This window comes from Lontra canadensis, unplaced genomic scaffold (assembly GCF_010015895.1).
Source record: "Lontra canadensis isolate GAN:19392208 unplaced genomic scaffold, GSC_riverotter_1.0 scaffold18, whole genome shotgun sequence".
Taxonomy (NCBI): domain Eukaryota; kingdom Metazoa; phylum Chordata; class Mammalia; order Carnivora; family Mustelidae; genus Lontra; species Lontra canadensis.
Genome location: NW_022631012.1, coordinates 15934484 through 15952593, shown reverse-complemented (window position 1 = coordinate 15952593; position 18110 = coordinate 15934484). Strand labels below are relative to the sequence as shown.

Genomic DNA, 18110 nt, shown 5'->3' with positions numbered 1-18110 from the left:
ATTGAGTCATTTCTTAATGAGTTCTGAATAAATGATTGCAGTGAGATTTAGCACAATGGAACCTTCTCTGCTCAACAAGTCAGTGGTACTGAGAACCTACCCTGAAATGGACTTTCTATACTCTATGCCCATGTTTGCCTATAGGATATCAGTTGTTTTGCTTTCAAATGAGAAGAGTCATGTAAGAGAAGATGTTATTCTTTTTTAAGAGAAGTTGTAATTTTAGAGAATATTTAGATTGTCACTGGCTTCCTGTAACTCAACTAATTTTCTATCTCTGCTACTGTGTATACATATCGGAGTAGGTTTCCTAAAGAAGATGGCTTTAGTTTAGTGTATTTTATTAAATAGATCACCTTTTATAAATGAGATGCAGGTTAAATACAGACATAAAACTTAATTTGGCAAGAGATAGGTGCATGCATACTGTTAGCATTGCCTTTAATTTATCCTTTAGTTGAAGTATAAGGTGTAGTAGAGAATGAATGTTTTCTTTATGGATAATAAAATAGCTATTCAGCTTCTTACCAGCTAGGCTTAGGGAGCCACCAGGGAGAGCCAGTGGTACACAGAGCTTGGGTCAGGTGTCCACCCCTTCTCAACAGAGTAATTTCAGGACCTCTATCCCCACTGTACCACATAGTGACTTTAGGTGGGTCACGTGGGATTAATCATGAGTAAGTCATGTCACCTGTTGGCGACTTTACATTACATAATTTGAGTTCACAATGAGAAAGTAACTTTGGAAATTTTAACGTGGAATGAACAGAATAATTCTACAGTTGCAACTTTCCCTTACCTGAAACTTGAAGGTGACAGGTATAGTGAGAATAGTGAGGATACCACCACCTTCCCCACGTCCTTGACTTCTGCGTGAAGTGGTAGCCCTTGTGTGTGGGGGTGGGCTTTCTCTAGACTGCTTCACTGCCACACATGGATGTGGATTTGGGCATTGGCACATTGGACAGGATATATTAGCTATATGTATATATTAGACATAATATATACATTAGATCTAAATTTCCATTCCTTGAGCTCTCACCAATCCAAGTTAATAAAGCTGGCATTTGTGAGAATAGCCTTTTCCAGGATGATCGCTCTTGGCGTCTGCCTATTGTTCCAGTCTCAACTGGAGCCACTTATCCCTCACTGATGCTAGAGTCATCCTGGCCTTCTTTCCCACTGAAGAACATTTATACCTGCTCCTCCCTTTCTTTGAAACCCTTTGCTCTCACCCTCATCTGTCCTCACTATCCTGAAGGCGAGGTAAGACATTCTCTCCTCATGGGACACCTGGGTGGCTCAGTAAGTTTAGTTTCTGCCTTTGGCTCAGGTCATAATCCCAGGGTCCTGCGATTGAGCCCCATGTCAGGCTCCCCACTTCTCCCTCTCCCTCTGCTTGTACCCCCCTTCTTGTGCACTCCCTCTGTCTCTCCCTCTCTCACTTCTCAAATAAATAAAATCTTAATTAAAAAAAAAAGACATTCTCTAATCAGAGTTATCAGCAGACTTTCAAACGGCTAAATCCAGTCAGCCATCTTAGCATCTTGTTTTCTAGCACTCACTCCTTTAAGTCTGTTCTTTGTCTTCTATGGGAGTCATGCTCCTGGCCCTCCTGTTCCTCGTACTTCATATTCTAGGTCTTTTCCTCTGCCTAAACTTTTCACCTAGGTGGCCCATAGTCATCTAAAAAATTCACCATGGCCCAAAGTAAACTCTGTTTCCTTCCCACTTCACCTCTCCTTGTAGTCCATATCTCAGCAATATTTCCATTCACCTCTCACTCAAACCAAAAACCTAGGAGTCATCCTAGACCCAGTGAAGGACTTTTGATTTTACCTTCTACTCTTTTGATACTTCTCACCTCTCTCCATTCCTTTTGCTAATAATCTACCTCAGGCAATCACCATCTCTCTCCTTTAATGCATCAGTAGTCACCGATGGCACCATCTAGTACACATGCAGAGGGATCTCTCTGAGATAAAAATTAGAATTTATCAGTCTCTCCAAAACTCTACGAGATGCTGGCCCCTAGGATAGAGTAGGTCTACCCATTACTGTTAGCTAAATGAATAAATGAAGCATGGGAACCCGAAGTCTCTCAATATCCAAGGTTGGGCCTCATTTGGGTTCTAGATTATATTATATATAATCCTTGGAAGATTTCATGCATCAACCAAATCTCTTTCCTGAATTTTGCTTGGAAGTTCGTAAAACAAGAATGAAGACTATAGTGTTATAGTGCATAGGGTGTCTGTAAGAACAAGATAGAATCCTATGGGGAAAATAAGATTTGTGTGCCTATATTTTTGCTTATCTTTTAATCTTGATCTATTAAATTTTTATATGAAGACTTTCTTAAGAGAGCTCTTCAAAAACAAGCATCCCCCGCCCAATACAAAAAGAGAGAAGTGGATGCCACTTTAGTGTATCTGCATCTGTGTAGCTGGATTTCAGCATTATGAAACAAGGATTCCTTCTAATCAGTCTGACAACTGGTGCTTGGACTGCTATTCTTTAAGTTTTGTAAATTGGTTCTGTTTTAACAAAGAATCATTCTGAAATATTAATTTATAAACAACTTGCCAAAAAAATGAAAAGAATATGCGATGATATAATTTGATGTTTAAATGAGCTCATCAGGTGAGAAGTAGCAAGACATAGATACGATGTTTCCTTTATTCTTAAATTCGCATGCAATGCTTTAGCTTACTCTTTTTGTGTATGGTAAAATTTATATAACATAAGATTAACCACTTGAACCATTTTTAAATATATAGCCCTGCGTCATCAGGTACATTCATGTTAGTGTGTCGCTTTAGTATATTTTTCTCTAAAATTATTATATTGAAATAACTCAGTAGTTTTATAATTGAGACACAAAAATGCTTGCGTTGAATGAGATGAGTTGCTTCTGCAGCTCATCAGCGTGTTACTGAAGAGAAACGATTTTATTTGTTGTGCTTGTTAAGGAACTTGCCGCATATCCAGCCTTGTTGGGTCAGAGAACAAATGCCAATGGAAACTTATAGAAACAAGTTTATTAATTTGGCTTATTTCAACATTAAAAGAAGAGATTGATTTATTTATTTATTTGACAGAGAGAGAGAGAGAGAGAGATCACAAGTAGGCAGAGAGGCAGGCAGATGGAGGGGGAAACAGGCTCCCCGCTGAGCAGAGATCCTGACGCGGGGCTTGATCCCAGGACCCTGGGATCATGACCTGAGCCGAAGGCAGAGGCTTAACCCACTGAGCCACCCAGGTGCCCCTTATTTGAACATTTTTTAAAATAAAATAAAACATATTTATTTTATTTTATATAAAACACTTTTAAAACCATATAGCTTTTACTGTTGTGTAAGAATCTCATTTAATCATGACTGGTGTCCTAGTTCTAAAACTAGATAAATAGCAATGTTGTAGAAAATAATGAAAAATTAAAAAAAATGGAAAACAGCATTTTCCCATTTTCTCCTAGTATTCTGAAATTCTTTTTTTTTTTTTTTTTAAGATTTCACTTTATTTGTCAGAGAGAGAGAGTGAGAGCATAAGCAAGAGTTGAGGGGGTGGGGCAGCAGGCAGCAGGCAGAGGGAGAAGCAGATTCCCTGCTGAGCAGGGGGCCTTATGTGGGACTTCATCCCAGGACCCCTGGATTGATGCTTAACCAACTGAGCTCCCTTAGGATCCCAAGACTTTTCTTGATTCTAATGCTTAAATTCTTATGTAAAGTATAATTAATTTAAGAAGACAGTAGATTCCAAATGTAAAGTCTTATCTGGAAATGTTTAAAGATGATATAGACATAATTTGGTTTATTCATTTTATTTATTTAACTTGTTTAAATGTGTTCCCTTCCCGTGAAATGATCATTTGGAAACTTGAACATAGAATGTTAGGCAATAGAAAGGACTGAGTTCAAATGCCTGACTAATTATTGTACCCTGCTGGAAGAGGAAGCTAAGCTTTAATTTAGGGGACAGAGGTGCCATAATGTGCTATATCCAAACTAACACATTTTGCAAGCTGCACTAAGAGAAATTTTGGGGGTAATAAGTACCTTAGCCTCTTCCCTTCATTTCAGAGTGAGAAGATTTAGCTTTAAAATAAATGGCAAGTGGGATACCTGGGTGGGTCATCAGTTAAGCACCTGCTTTTGGCTCAGGTCATGGTCCCAGTGACATGGGATCTAGTCCCTCTATGGACTCCTTTCTCAACTTCTCCCTCCCTCTGCTTGTATTCTCTCTCTTTCTGAAAAATAAATAAATAAAATCTTAAAAAAAACATAAAAGGAAAATCCTCATACTTCATAATCATCTTTTTATAAAAATGACCTTATGACTATAGGAGTCAATTCAATCATCTAATGAACTGGAAGGTGACAAGAGCACACCTGAACTGACAACGAGCTCTAGTTTCTCCTGGAAAGTGCAAAAAACACCTGTCTCTCCGATGTAGATAACCACAGTTGATTTTCTTGCAGTCCGCCATCAGATATTTTTCGCATTTATCAACAGGAAGCTGTATTACCAACACTTCATCGTTTTTCATTTGGGGGTGTCTCCTGTCTGTTTACCTGAACAGACCCCCTTCTCCAACACTGATCTGCCAAGATCTTCTTGAGGGAAACACACGTGCAGGGGTATAGGGTTTGGCAGCGAGGCCGTGGTGGTGGTGAGGCTCAGAAGGGGATTCGGAGTTGTCCGTTTTCCCTGTCCACTCAGTACACGTCCACCTGCCCCCCCCCCTCCATCTTTTTGGAGCTAATGCATAGCATGGCCATTGTACAAACAGACTTGGAGAAATACTGGAGTCCTGAAACTTTTCCAGCATATTTTGAATAGAAATAATCTTGACAGCAGATGAACTAATTATTTGTTCACATATGCTTTGGCTAGTGTTTTGCTCTTCTGGGGGGGGCTTGTAATAACTTCAGAGTTTGTCCTTTGTGAGATGGCAACCTAAGAGTATATCTTTTCCACTGGTTTCAAATTTTAAGGCACTTTGAGATAAGTTTTCGCTTTTGGGAATTGGAGGTCAATGCAGGAAATTTTGGAGCATTTTGGAGCAGGTCAGTTCTTCCCTAGGCTAGGTAGAAAACATTTATCTCTTGAAGGCTTATTGTACTAGGAGAGAAAGTCTTGATTTAAGGAGATATCACCTCAGGAAGAGAAGCTTGTGGCTCAAGTCAGAGGAAAGTGTTAGGACTATGAAGGTGGGGTACCAAACATAAGAAGGCACAGCAACTACAGACGTGCATTTACAGCAACATTAATTTCCCACTTAAGCCTTTTTGAAACTATTAGAGGTTTTATAATTCTGTTGACAATAATCCTACTTGGAACATGATATGCTTTATATAAAAATAATTTTTGTGAAAAGTCTAATTAGTTTAAAAGCCTAGTCAAATGGTAGGTTTAAAAGCTGAGTCACAGTCTAATTTACTATCACAATTCACAGTTTCCCTCTTTATTTTACTTGGTAGATTAATCCCATCTCAACAGTGCCATTAGGTGCCTGCTTTTATGATGTGGAAAAATACACATGTACATTCGAGATTTTTGAGCATGTGGGTTGTGATGAATTTAAATGTGTTCTAATAGTGCAACTGTGTAAAACAGCTGAAGATTTATACTTGTTTTGTAACTTAAGGATGAGGAAATTGACTACCATGGGATAATTAAAAATAACAACTCTCTGGGAAAGCACGAGCTAAGTTGTTAGATGCCAGGGCATCAAGAAACAATATTCTGTAATCTGTACAGAATTTTTTTTATTCTGTAAATAAATTGGGTAATTTATATCTTTGTCACTTGAAGATCAGATATATATTTGAGTTAATGAATCATCCCACCAACATTCCATAACTAAAGCAAATTTTGTTTTCCTTTCATGGGCAAGGTTTTAGTCAATTGAATAATAAATCATCCTGCCTTTTCCTGAATCACAGGATAGGGAGGCTCTCCATCTTCAGAGAAGCAGGATCTCAATTAAATAAGGCCTTAGAGGAGAGATTCTACCCTGTTATTTTTATTTTTTTGGTCAGTATGGCTAGAGGTTTGTCAATTTTTTTTTAAAGATTTTATGTATTTATTTGACAGAGAGAGAGAGAGAGAGATCACAAGTAGGCAAAGAGGCAGGCAGAGGGTGGGGGGTGAAGCAGGCTCCCCGCTGAGGAGAGAGCCCAATGTGGGGCTTCAATCCCAGGACCCCGAGATCATGACCCAAACTGAAGGCAGAAGCTTAACTCTCTGAGCCACCCAGGTGCCCCATCGCCAGTCCTTTTTTATGTAAAGCATATGAACACAAACATCTTTTATTTGGACTAGTTTTAAGTTTAAAACTTAAACTGTTGCTTAGTATAAATGAAAACTTTTTAAAGAAATCCAGTGTTATTTCTTTCACATATCTGTAGGAATTTGAGCTAGGGTGTCAAAGTACCAACACGTAGAGTTTCTTAGGAAATCTGCTCTAATGAACGAATGAGTGATTTGTAGTTAACTTAATAGTTGATTTTATTTCAAAGAACACGAGGCATTTGAAAAATAAGGTTTTTTCTGAACCTAATAATATCAATTTTCTCAGTGATTCTTCTTTTTCTGGAACAGTGAAAATAATTATAATATCTGAATGGAGTCCGAGGAGTTCATAGAGTGTTACTGAGTCTGTCTATTTTCTAAGGAAAATCGATTCATTTTTTTCAATTATTTTACAGGATCCTTCAAACCAAAAATGTGGTGGAAGAAAGAAAACAGTATCGTTCAGCAGTATGCCATCGGAAAAGAAAATTAGCAGTGCGAATGACTGCATCAGCTTCATGCAAGCTGGCTGTGAACTGAAGAAAGTCCGGCCAAATTCTCGTATTTATAACCGTTTTTTCACTCTGGACACAGACCTCCAAGCTCTTCGCTGGGAACCTTCCAAGAAAGACCTTGAGAAAGCTAAGCTCGACATTTCCGCTATAAAAGAGATCAGACTGGGGAAGAACACAGAAACATTTAGAAACAATGGTCTGGCTGACCAGATTTGTGAGGACTGTGCCTTCTCCATACTCCATGGGGAAAACTACGAGTCTCTGGACCTAGTTGCCAATTCAGCAGATGTAGCAAACATCTGGGTGTCAGGTTTACGGTACCTGGTTTCTCGAAGTAAGCAACCCCTTGACTTTATGGAGGACAACCAGAACACGCCAAGGTTTATGTGGTTGAAAACAGTGTTTGAAGCGGCAGATGTGGATGGGAATGGGATTATGTTGGAAGACACTTGTGTAGAGTTGATAAAACAACTCAACCCTACCCTGAAGGAATCCAAGATCAGGTTAAAGTTTAAAGAAATCCAGAAGAGCAAAGAAAAACTAACCACACGAGTGACAGAAGAGGAATTTTGTGAAGCTTTTTGTGAACTTTGCACCAGGTCTGAAGTATATTTCTTACTGGTCCAGATATCTAAGAACAAAGAATATTTGGATGCCAATGATCTCATGCTCTTTTTAGAAGCTGAGCAAGGAGTCACCCATATTACTGAGGATATGTGCTTAGACATTATTCGGAGATACGAACTTTCTGAAGAGGGTCGCCAAAAAGGGTTTCTTGCGATTGATGGCTTTACCCAGTATCTGTTGTCGCCAGAATGTGACATTTTTGATCCTGAGCAAAAAAAGGTTGCCCAGGATATGACGCAGCCATTATCTCACTACTACATCAGTGCTTCCCACAACACCTATCTCATAGAAGACCAGTTCAGGGGGCCGGCTGATATTAATGGGTACGTTAGAGCTTTGAAGATGGGCTGTCGAAGCATTGAACTTGATGTTAGTGATGGTTCAGACAATGAACCAATCCTCTGTAATCGAAATAATGTGACAACACACCTTTCCTTTCGAAGTGTCATAGAGGTGATAAATAAATTTGCCTTCGTTGCTTCTGAATACCCACTCATCCTCTGCTTGGGAAATCACTGCTCCCTACCACAGCAGAAGATAATGGTTCAACAGATGAAAAAGGTCTTTGGCGATAAGCTCTATACTGAGGCACCTTTGCCATCAGAAACCTACCTCCCATCACCGGAAAAATTGAAAAGAATGATTATTGTGAAAGGAAAGAAATTGCCTTCTGACCCAGATATTTTGGAAGGAGAAGTAACAGATGAAGATGAAGAAGCGGAAATGTCGCGAAGGCTGTCGGTAGATTACAATGGCGAGCAGAAACAAATCCTGCTGTGTAGGGAACTCTCCGATCTGGTGTCCATCTGCAAGTCTGTTCAGTATAGGGATTTTGAACTGTCTATGAAAAGCCAAAACTATTGGGAAATGTGTTCATTTAGTGAAACAGAGGCCAGCCGAATTGCAAATGAGTACCCAGAGGATTTTGTAAATTACAATAAGAGGTTCTTATCGAGAATCTATCCAAGTGCCATGAGGATTGATTCCAGTAACTTGAATCCACAGGACTTTTGGAATTGTGGCTGTCAGATTGTGGCAATGAATTTTCAGACTCCAGGTCCAATGATGGACCTTCACACAGGCTGGTTTCTTCAAAATGGAGGCTGTGGTTATGTTCTAAGGCCATCCATCATGCGGGATGAAGTTTCTTACTTCAGTGCGAACACAAAGGGCATCGTACCTGGGGTGTCTCCTCTCGCCCTTCATATCAAGATCATCAGTGGTCAGAATTTTCCAAAGCCCAAGGGAGCTTGTGCCAAAGGAGATGTCATAGATCCCTACGTTTGTATAGAGATACATGGAATTCCAGCAGACTGTTCGGAACAAAGAACTAAAACTGTCCAACAGAACAGTGATAACCCCATTTTTGATGAAACTTTTGAGTTTCAAGTCAACCTACCTGAGCTGGCCATGATTCGTTTTGTTGTTCTGGATGATGACTACATTGGGGATGAGTTTATAGGACAATACACAATACCATTTGAATGTTTGCAGCCTGGATATCGGCATGTTCCCCTGCGATCTTTTGTGGGTGACATCATGGAGCATGTAACCCTTTTCGTCCACATAGCAATAACTAACCGAAGTGGAGGAGGAAAGGCGCAGAAGCGCAGCCTGTCGGTCAGAATGGGGAAGAAAGTTCGGGAATACACCATGCTCAGGAATATCGGCCTTAAGACCATAGACGACATCTTTAAAATAGCAGTTCACCCCTTACGAGAAGCCATAGATATGAGAGAAAATATGCAGGTAGGAAAAACTCCAAGCTCTTCTTCCCTACCCCTCCTCCTTCCTTCCCCTGCCTTACTGGTGAACATTGTGTTTTACTAGTGATCTGATTCCTCAAAAAATTATCAGAAAAGTTGTATAAAGCCACTACCACTGAATTAAGTGTTGGCCTGTGATAAAGCAGATATATTTTATGTATCTGATTGTGAATGAATGCTGTGTTGAATTTCACCTCAACTAAACCAGTTAATATAAATGCTTTATAGATCCATTAAATATCCCTGCCACAGAATCAATATGGGGTTGTGTATATGAAACAATGTGAACAAAATAAAATATAAAATATTATATGTATGCACAACATATAAAATATTATCTATATATAGACAATGCTAATTACAAGTATATATATTCAATATTTGCAGACACAAACATGAAAGGGAATTTAAAGTCCTAAAAAGAAATGCAATGCCTATTAAGTTATTTTAATTAAGTATATGAAAACAACAATAATAAATTACTCCCCACCAGAGCAAACACAACTAAACAAACAATAGTCACCACTTGAACTTGTTGAAAACTATGCTGTCTTCCCTTAGAAAAGTGGTTTAATTGAAAGAACATTGATTATGGCTTAAACTCTATCCCCTTGTGATCTTGAGCAAATTATTTCAGATCTCTGATCATCAGTTTTCTCCACATAAAGTAAGAAAAATAGTAATACATCACAGAATTATTATCAGAATTAAATGACAGTATATGTAAATTGCCTGCTCCTGGCATGTGGAATTTCATCGTTAGTTTCTTTTCCTTTATGAATGCTTGTAGTCAGAGATGGTTGCCAATTTCTTTCTTGGCTACTATAGACTATACTTATTCTAGGGTCATGTTACTGAGAAACAACCAAACCACAAGTACTAAGTTCCTGCAATGTGCAAAGAGGTGTTGGTTGGTAGCAGAAGTAGCAGTCTGAGAACACAAGAGAAGAACATTTTTCAGTGCAGCTTCTTTACCTAACATCGTTTTTAAGTTTTTTTTTTTTTTTAATTTATTCATGAAAGACAGAGGGGCAGAGGCAGAGGGAGAAGGAGCCTGATGTGAGACTTGATCCCAGGACTCTGGGATCATGTCTTGAGTTGAAGGCAGATGTTAACTGACAGAGCCACCCAGGAGCCCTAGCTAACATTTAAATAGTAATTCTCACCAAAAAAAAAAAAAAAAAAAAAAAATCCCTATTTTCAAGATAGAAAACAAGCGTGAAGAAGTTATGTGATTTCCTAAATAGGAATGTTGGTCTTTAAATCCAGAATTGCCTGCCGCCAAAACGCATGATCATTCATGGTTTTTAGTCAGGTGACATTGAACCTCAAACCCATAATTTGGTGAATACTTTAGTTTTGCATTATTTCACAGAGAAATTCCAGAATAGATTTAAAATCAATTTTAATTAGCTAAAGTAATGGAAAACAGTATGGTATGTGAATCGTACATGAACACTTAGATTGTAAACATTTTATTTGAAGTGGTTGCCTTAGCCACTATTTTAAAAACAGGCTCCAAATATTAGCATTGTCTATCTGGCTTTTTCTGGCATAATACAAAGCTATTATAAATCCCTATATTAGATTACTTATACATCATTTCTATATCTTACTTTATATATTAGAAGTTTCAATTAGCAATAATCATGCCTCGGATAAACCTCATTGGCTACGATACTGCCACTGAGCAAAGCCAGAAGTTGACTTTATTTATTTCTATGTAATTCCTGAAATACATCCTTTACACATACTGTGTGTTTAAAATGTGTAGTAAGGGGAGTTGGTTATGATAAAGTTTTCCAGGTAATCCTGATAATTTATATCATCTCAACGTAAAGTCTTTTGGATAAGGATTATTTGGAGCCTAATCAGAAAAATGAAATACCAATATTGTCGCTAAATTCATTCGACATATAATAAGTTAGGTACCGCTCACTGTTAATAAAATGTGGAATAGTTATAATTTCTATTTCAAATGAATTTTAAAAGCCTGTAAAACATGGACAAATGTAGCTCTACATGAAATTTATTTTAGTATGTGCATCTGTCAGGTGCATTTCTGACGGGATGACAAAGAAATACCATTGATGGTTAGTCGAATGCATGGTGGTGGGTAATGGCAGCCTGGTACCTTGAGGGGGAAAAGCCCGAAGGAGACGCACTCCAATGTATAATGACATATTCTTATGATCATCATACTACAAATGGAATAAGATGTGCACAACCAGCCAAGCCTAGTTTGTGTGAATATTCCAGTGCTCTGCTTTGAAAAGCACTGTGTAGCCTTGGTTCACAATCAGCTTTGCTTTATGGCATGTTTGTGGCAGTTGCTAAAAATTGACAAAGACGAGGTATAATAGGGAATTAGTTCTGTGTGTTATCTCGGTATACATTATGCTTCTGGTTAATTATAATCCAGTTTCCTCCAAATTACATACGTATCGGAGGGTATACTTTTAATGAATATACTTTTGTGTAAACCTAGAAGTGCTCGGGTGATGTGTCATGTGGTCAGAAGTCTAATTTCATGTTTGCTTCTCCACAGAATGCCATAGTGTCTATTAAGGAACTGTGTGGACTTCCTCCAATTGCCAGTCTGAAACAGTGCCTGTTGACCCTGTCCTCCCGGCTCATCACCAGTGACAATACTCCTTCAGTCTCTCTTGTGATGAAAGAAAACTTCCCTTATCTGGAGCCTCTGGGGGCAATTCCAGATGTGCAGAAAAAAATGTTGGCTGCTTATGATCTGGTAGGAAATTGTGATTTTAGATTTCTTATCTGTGTGTGGGGGGAGAGAGGGGGCGGGGAATCAGCTGGCAGGGGCTCTTTTGTGGAACTCTGATGAATAAATCACATTGGGGTGGCAGGCAGAGCTGGCCCACTCAGTTCCCTTAAGCCCCAGCGAAGACCTCTGGGGCAATGCTTTGAACCCAGAGCCCCATAGATTACCCACAGAAATTCTCTGCATCAGTAAGGAATGAATTATTAAGTCTTCAAAAACATACACAGTTTCCCATCATCTAAATGACTTTGGCCTGCAACATAACCATTTAATTGTGTACCTGTAAGAAATGGCCATATGTTTCTCAGGACTGCCTTGTGATGTTTGAGACAAAATATTTCTCTGGAATTTATATTTCTTTTTTTCTAAAGATTTTATTTTATTTTTTGAGAGAGAGAGGGGGCACAGAACACAAACAGGGGGAGGGGCAGAGGCAGAGGAAGAATCAGGCACCCCAATGAGCAGTTAGCTAGATGCAGGGGCTCAATCCCAGGACCTCGACTATCATGACCTGAGTGGAAGGCAGACCCTTAACTGACTGAGGCACCCAGGTGCCCCTGGAATTTATATTTCTAAGCTAATACTGTTAGATTTTTAAAATATATAATGTGATTTATATAATAATTAAATTTAAAATTAAATTAAAAAAAGATTTTATTTATTTATTTGACAGAGATCACAAGGAGGCAGAGATAGAGGAGTAAGCAGGCTCCCCGCTGAGCAGAGAGCCCGATGTGGGGCTCCATCCCAGGATCCTGGGATCATGACCTGAGCCTAAGGCAGAGGCTTTAACCCACTGAGCCACCCAGGCACCCCAGTAATTAAATTTAAAAATAATTATATTTTTGCATCTCCTAATTCCATAAAAAAATAAGGAACAAATGAAAATCTGGAAAAATTTGTAACATATATACCAGATAAATTGTACCTATCCTTAAAATAGAAAATGCACTCAAAAATTGGTAAGAAGGGACACCTGAGTGGCTCAGTCGGTTAAAGCAGGTGACTCTGGATTGTGGCTCAGGTCATGATCTCAGGGTCTTGGGATGGAGCTCAGAGGGGAGTCTACTTCAGGCTTCTCTCTCTCCCTCTGTACCTCCCCCTGCTTGCTCACTCTTTCTCTCTAAAATAAATAAATCTCTGAAGAAAAAAAAAATCAGTAAGAAAAAAAAATGTGGAGAAAAATATCTTAAATCAGTAAGGTGTTAAGTACAGCTTGATAAAAGAGTGCAACACAATCATGGCCTAAAAATACAGTTTTACTCTTTCAAATAAAAACCTGGAGACCAGGCTTCTAGGATGGAACTTCTGTAAAGTTCTTAGGAACCTAGGCTCCCTCTAGCTTTCTGCTCTACCATCCCTATAGTGTGACCCTTATCCTTGTAGTTCAAAATGGCTGTTGAAACTCCAGCTATAACATCTGCATTCCAACCATGAAGAGTGATGAAGAGAAAATAGAGGGCATATTTTTTGCTTTTAAGGACATTTCTCTGAAATAGCATAGATCATTTTTGCTTATATTTCATCAGCCTAGAATTAATGTATAGCTATACTTAGCTACAAAGGAGAATGGAAAGTGTCTTTATCTCAAGGGTCTATGTGTCCAGCTAACAGTTATCTCTTCTGTTACTAAGAAATAGAGGAGAGTTATTAGGGGATAACAAATCTTCATTGCTTCAGAGGTGAACAAGAAATTCATGTATCTCTTCCACCCCTAAAAAAAAAAAAAAAGAAAATCTAAAAACATAATTAACCTTAAAATAAGTTTTAAATTAAAGATATTGAAGAAATATAGTGAAATATTCCCTCTCTCATTAGGACTAAAAAATATTATCTCTGATAGAGAATTTAAGGTAATGGATACTTTCGTCCATTTACCTCTACTAGGAAAATAAACTGGTATAATTTGGGGGGAGATAAATTTGGCAATATAATTTAAAATGTTTATCCCGTTTGATTTATGCATTTGTTTTCTGGGATTTATTCTAAGGCAATAATACATAATACATTTATGTTTAATAATATCAACATAGAGCTATTAGTTAAATAAAATACAGTAAACCAAGATTATGGACTCTTTCGAAGCCACTAAATCATGCATTCAAAGAATATTTAATGGTATGGAAAACTTCTCATAAAATATTTTGTGAAAAAGTCCAGCTACAAAAAAATTACACACTACAGGATTTAAATTGTATTTACACGTATATACATCACACATCTAAAATGTTAACAGAATATTTAGAGTGATTATTTTTAAGTAAGGAGAATGAACTTTATTTTCTTGTTTATGCTTTTCTACTTTTTATTCTATATTTGCAAAACTCTTTACAATGAACCCAACTAATTTCCTTAGTTGAACAAAAAAAAATAAATATTAAGAAAGAAAAGAACAATATTTTATCCTTAAAAAAATAAGTAGAGGAAAGACATTTGGGATAAACATCCTACAACTGAAAAAGAAAAAAAACAAAAACAAAACCCCGTAGAATGCGTTCCGCTTCTGAATGATCACACCGCTTATAAACTGTACTCCATGGTTGCTGGGGGAAACTTCACCTATTACCTACATCTCATTTCTCATGAAATAAATCTTTTCATCATAAAAGTGGGGCCTGAAAGCTATTCAGTGAGTAGGTATAATTGCCATCTAAGAGGTGAAATTAGGGTACGAGTTGCCATAGAGACAGACAGTTGAAATCACTTATTCCTCCAATTCTCTGTGAAGCTAAGAAAGAAAAATCATTCCTTGGGAGGGGAGGCTGGTCCCCTGGAGCTGGGCTTGGAATAAGCAGAAAAGCACCTGGACTATGTTTGGCCAATTTCCATTTCACATCCCCAAGTGTCCAATGCTGTTTTGTTTTTTCAGTTCTATCTGCTGGAGCTAAATCTGGACATCAGCCTTTTTCTCATTTGTATTTTTAAAATGCAGTTTGTAATTACAGACATAGCATGGCTTTCCAAACCTTCAGGAAGAGCTACAGTAGAAGGCAGAAATACTTACAATGATATCTTCATTTAGAGTTCCCTACGGAAATGGTTTTTCATATTGGTAGGCAACTGAATATAAATATCCCTATGCCAAATGGTCAACTCGGCAGACTCAGCAAGTGACTGGAAACTCTTCTGATGGCTCTGTTGGGTTATGTCTTTTGGGGGGAATGTGGGTGGGAACTTACACAAGTAACGGTATTGGCCTTGAATGTGTAAAAATATCATTTTTACTTTCGAGGATTTGCACTGCATTGGTCGGCATCTTCAATGCTCTTGATAGATCAGTGTTATTATTTTAAAGAAGACTTCTAAACTATTCTGTAGATTGAATAATCATTTTATTTTATTTATTTATTTTAAAAGATTTTGTTTATTTGTTTGTTTATTTATTTATTTATTTATTTATTTAAGAGAGACAGAGATAGCAAGAGAGAACATGAGCAGGGAGAAGAGGGAGAAGCAGGCTCCCTGCTAAGCAGGGAGCCCAATGCAAGGCTCCATCTCAGGACCCTGGGATCGTGACCTGGGCTGAAGACAGATGCTTTACCAACTGAGCCACTCAGGTGCCCATCAAGTACTCATTTTAAAAAACAAGAATTGGATCTTGTCACTTTCCTGCTTAAAATCCTACAGTGGTTTCCCATTAAAATAAAATGGAAACTCCTTACTGTGAAGTTATTATCTGGCCTTGCATACCTATCTCATTCCCCTCTTCCAAGGTCTCCTGCCTCTCCCAACCTCACCCTCACACTCTCCTGTTCACTACCAGCCTGCACCCAACCGGCCACACGGCCTTTGTTTTTTTTTTTTCCTTTCCCTCTCTCTCTCTCTCTCTTTCCCTCTTCTTTTCCTTTCTTCCACCCACCCTCCCTCCTTCCCTTTTTTTCCTTCCTCCCTTTCTTCCTTCCTTCCTTCCTTCCTCCTTCTTTCTTTCTTCCTTCCTTCCTCTTTCTTTCTTTCTTTCTTTCTTTCTTTCTTTCTTTCTTTCTTTCAAGTTTGTTCTCATCTCTAGGTTATTTTATTTGTGGTTCCCTCTGCCTGAAATGTTCTGTTGCATGAATAGTTGCTTCTTATCTCTTAATTCTTAGCAAAATATCATATCCTCAAAGACATCTTCCCTTACCACTGTCCCCACCTGTCACTCTATCATATAACCTTGTTTTATTTCCATCACCCTACTTAGCAGGGTTGAAAAACATTTTGCTTGACTTTTTGTTTAATTTCTGTCCTCCTTCACCCTTCAAATTAAATGTATACTCCATGAGGGCACAGCCCCTGTCTGTCTTGCTTATTACTCTTACCTCTTGCATCTAAAACAGTGCTAGCATGTACTATGTTACCTTTAATGTCAGTTGAATAAATAGAATAGAAGCATAAATAGAAGCATTTATTGTTGGTGAAAATAGTGTAGTTTTGATGCCATAGTTGATGTGTTTATGGTAAATCTTTCAATCTTGTATGTTTTACCTCTGTGACACACACTAACCAAATTATTCCCTGTTTTAAACATACAGTTAGAAAACCTATAGACGGAGGCAAAACTATGGAATAATAAAAAAGATCAAGGGGCCAGGGAAAGGGGCAGGAGGGGGTGAGGGAGGGAGGGATGGATAGGTGGAGCACAGAGGATTTTTAGGACACTGAAACTATTCTATATGATGCTGTAGTAGTGGATACATATCATTATGCATTTGTCAAAGCCCATAGAATGTATAATACAAAGAGTTAATCCTAGTGTAAACTCTGGATTTTAGCTAATGACATTCTATCAATATTGGCTCATCAGTTGTAATAAATATACCATGCTAAAGAAAGATGTTGATAGTAGGAAAACTGGGGATTGGCTTGGAGTGTTTATGGGAATTCTCTGTACTTTCAGCTCAGTTTTTACGTAAACCTAAAACTTCTCATAAAAATAAAGTCTGAAACAATTCCTTACAGACTATTAATAATAATAATAATAATAATAATAATAAAAAAACATTTGGATGACTAAGGCAGAAAACAAATCCAGGGTGGCGGTGGTGGTAAGGGGGCAGGTACCCCAAAATGAACAGTTTGAATGTTCAACTCAAATCACCTAAATATTTGGATTCCTCAAAAATGGTACTGAACTGTATAGATGCCAGCTAAGAGGAAAAGATGTAACCACTAAAAAAAATACAATACATTTAGAATAAAAAAAGACCTGAACTCATTTCCAGACAGATACGAATTTGGCTTATTTCAGCCTCAAAAGAAACAAATCAGGCAACTAGTAACCTCCATTTACTGAAAACCAACCTGAGTGTATGAAACAATACTACTTATCAACAGGAAATGAAGTGAAAATATTTTAGAAAACATTGACCCTGAGTTCATCTGCACAGATTTTTGCTAAATTTAGCTTTCCCTGATGACCTGAGATGGTTCTCTTCCTTACCAAACACTGGTAATATGTGGAAATATATCCTCTTGAGGGTCTTAAAAATTTAGTCTTAAAGGTCATTTTAGTAATTCTATTATGGTATCTGTGTTGACATCAAGAAATCAAACACCAAATATATCCATAGTAGAGTGGGCTTATTTATGTGGCATAATTTCAGAAGACAGCTTCCCCCTATTCCATATCTTATTAAAACATGCATTTTCTATCTGCTCACTGGTACTTGGAATTTCAAAATTACAACCAATTCCTTTGGTTGAAGACTTTTTAATCTCATTTAAAATGCAAAAAAAAAAAAAGAAATTTCTGTGAATATTAACACATTGAACTATCAGTAATTTGTAGCTTTGAATGAATTTAAGAGATCCTGTCCTACCTGGGATTTTTACCTGGGAAAAGGAAGAGATCTTAATGACAGAATGTTCCCCAAGTCTGGGTTAGGTAAGAGTGAGGTTGCTTAAAGAATTACAGTTTGTCCTGAGAACTATAATCTCCCTTATGACTCCAAATAGGGATGCAGCTATGTAAATGCCTGTCTGATATTCAGGGCAGCAGAAGCAGAGGTGACTTTGCTAATATCAGATACATGTCCCAGCTGAGGTGGGATGTGACAGCTTCTGAAAAGCACTAAAGCAAACTGGGAACATTATTAATCAGTAACTGAAGGTAGTAGAACAAGGCCTAAAAGCTGAAGATAGAAT

At 37.9% G+C, this 18110-nt stretch overlaps 1 protein-coding gene and 1 non-coding gene across 2 annotated transcripts in view; one reads left to right on the top strand and one right to left on the bottom strand.

Annotated features, from left to right (window-relative positions):
- Window positions 1-18110, top strand: part of PLCL1 (phospholipase C like 1 (inactive)) — a 344775-nt gene that overhangs the window by 254596 nt on the left and 72069 nt on the right. The window contains exons 2-3 of the mRNA XM_032860146.1: window positions 6714-9188; window positions 11754-11957. Coding sequence (XP_032716037.1) covers window positions 6714-9188; window positions 11754-11957 — 2679 coding nt within the window. The remainder of the gene's footprint in view (window positions 1-6713; window positions 9189-11753; window positions 11958-18110) is intronic.
- On the bottom strand, window positions 10764-10903 carry LOC116869249. The gene has a single exon (XR_004382994.1). It is a non-coding gene; the product is annotated as a U4 spliceosomal RNA (small nuclear RNA).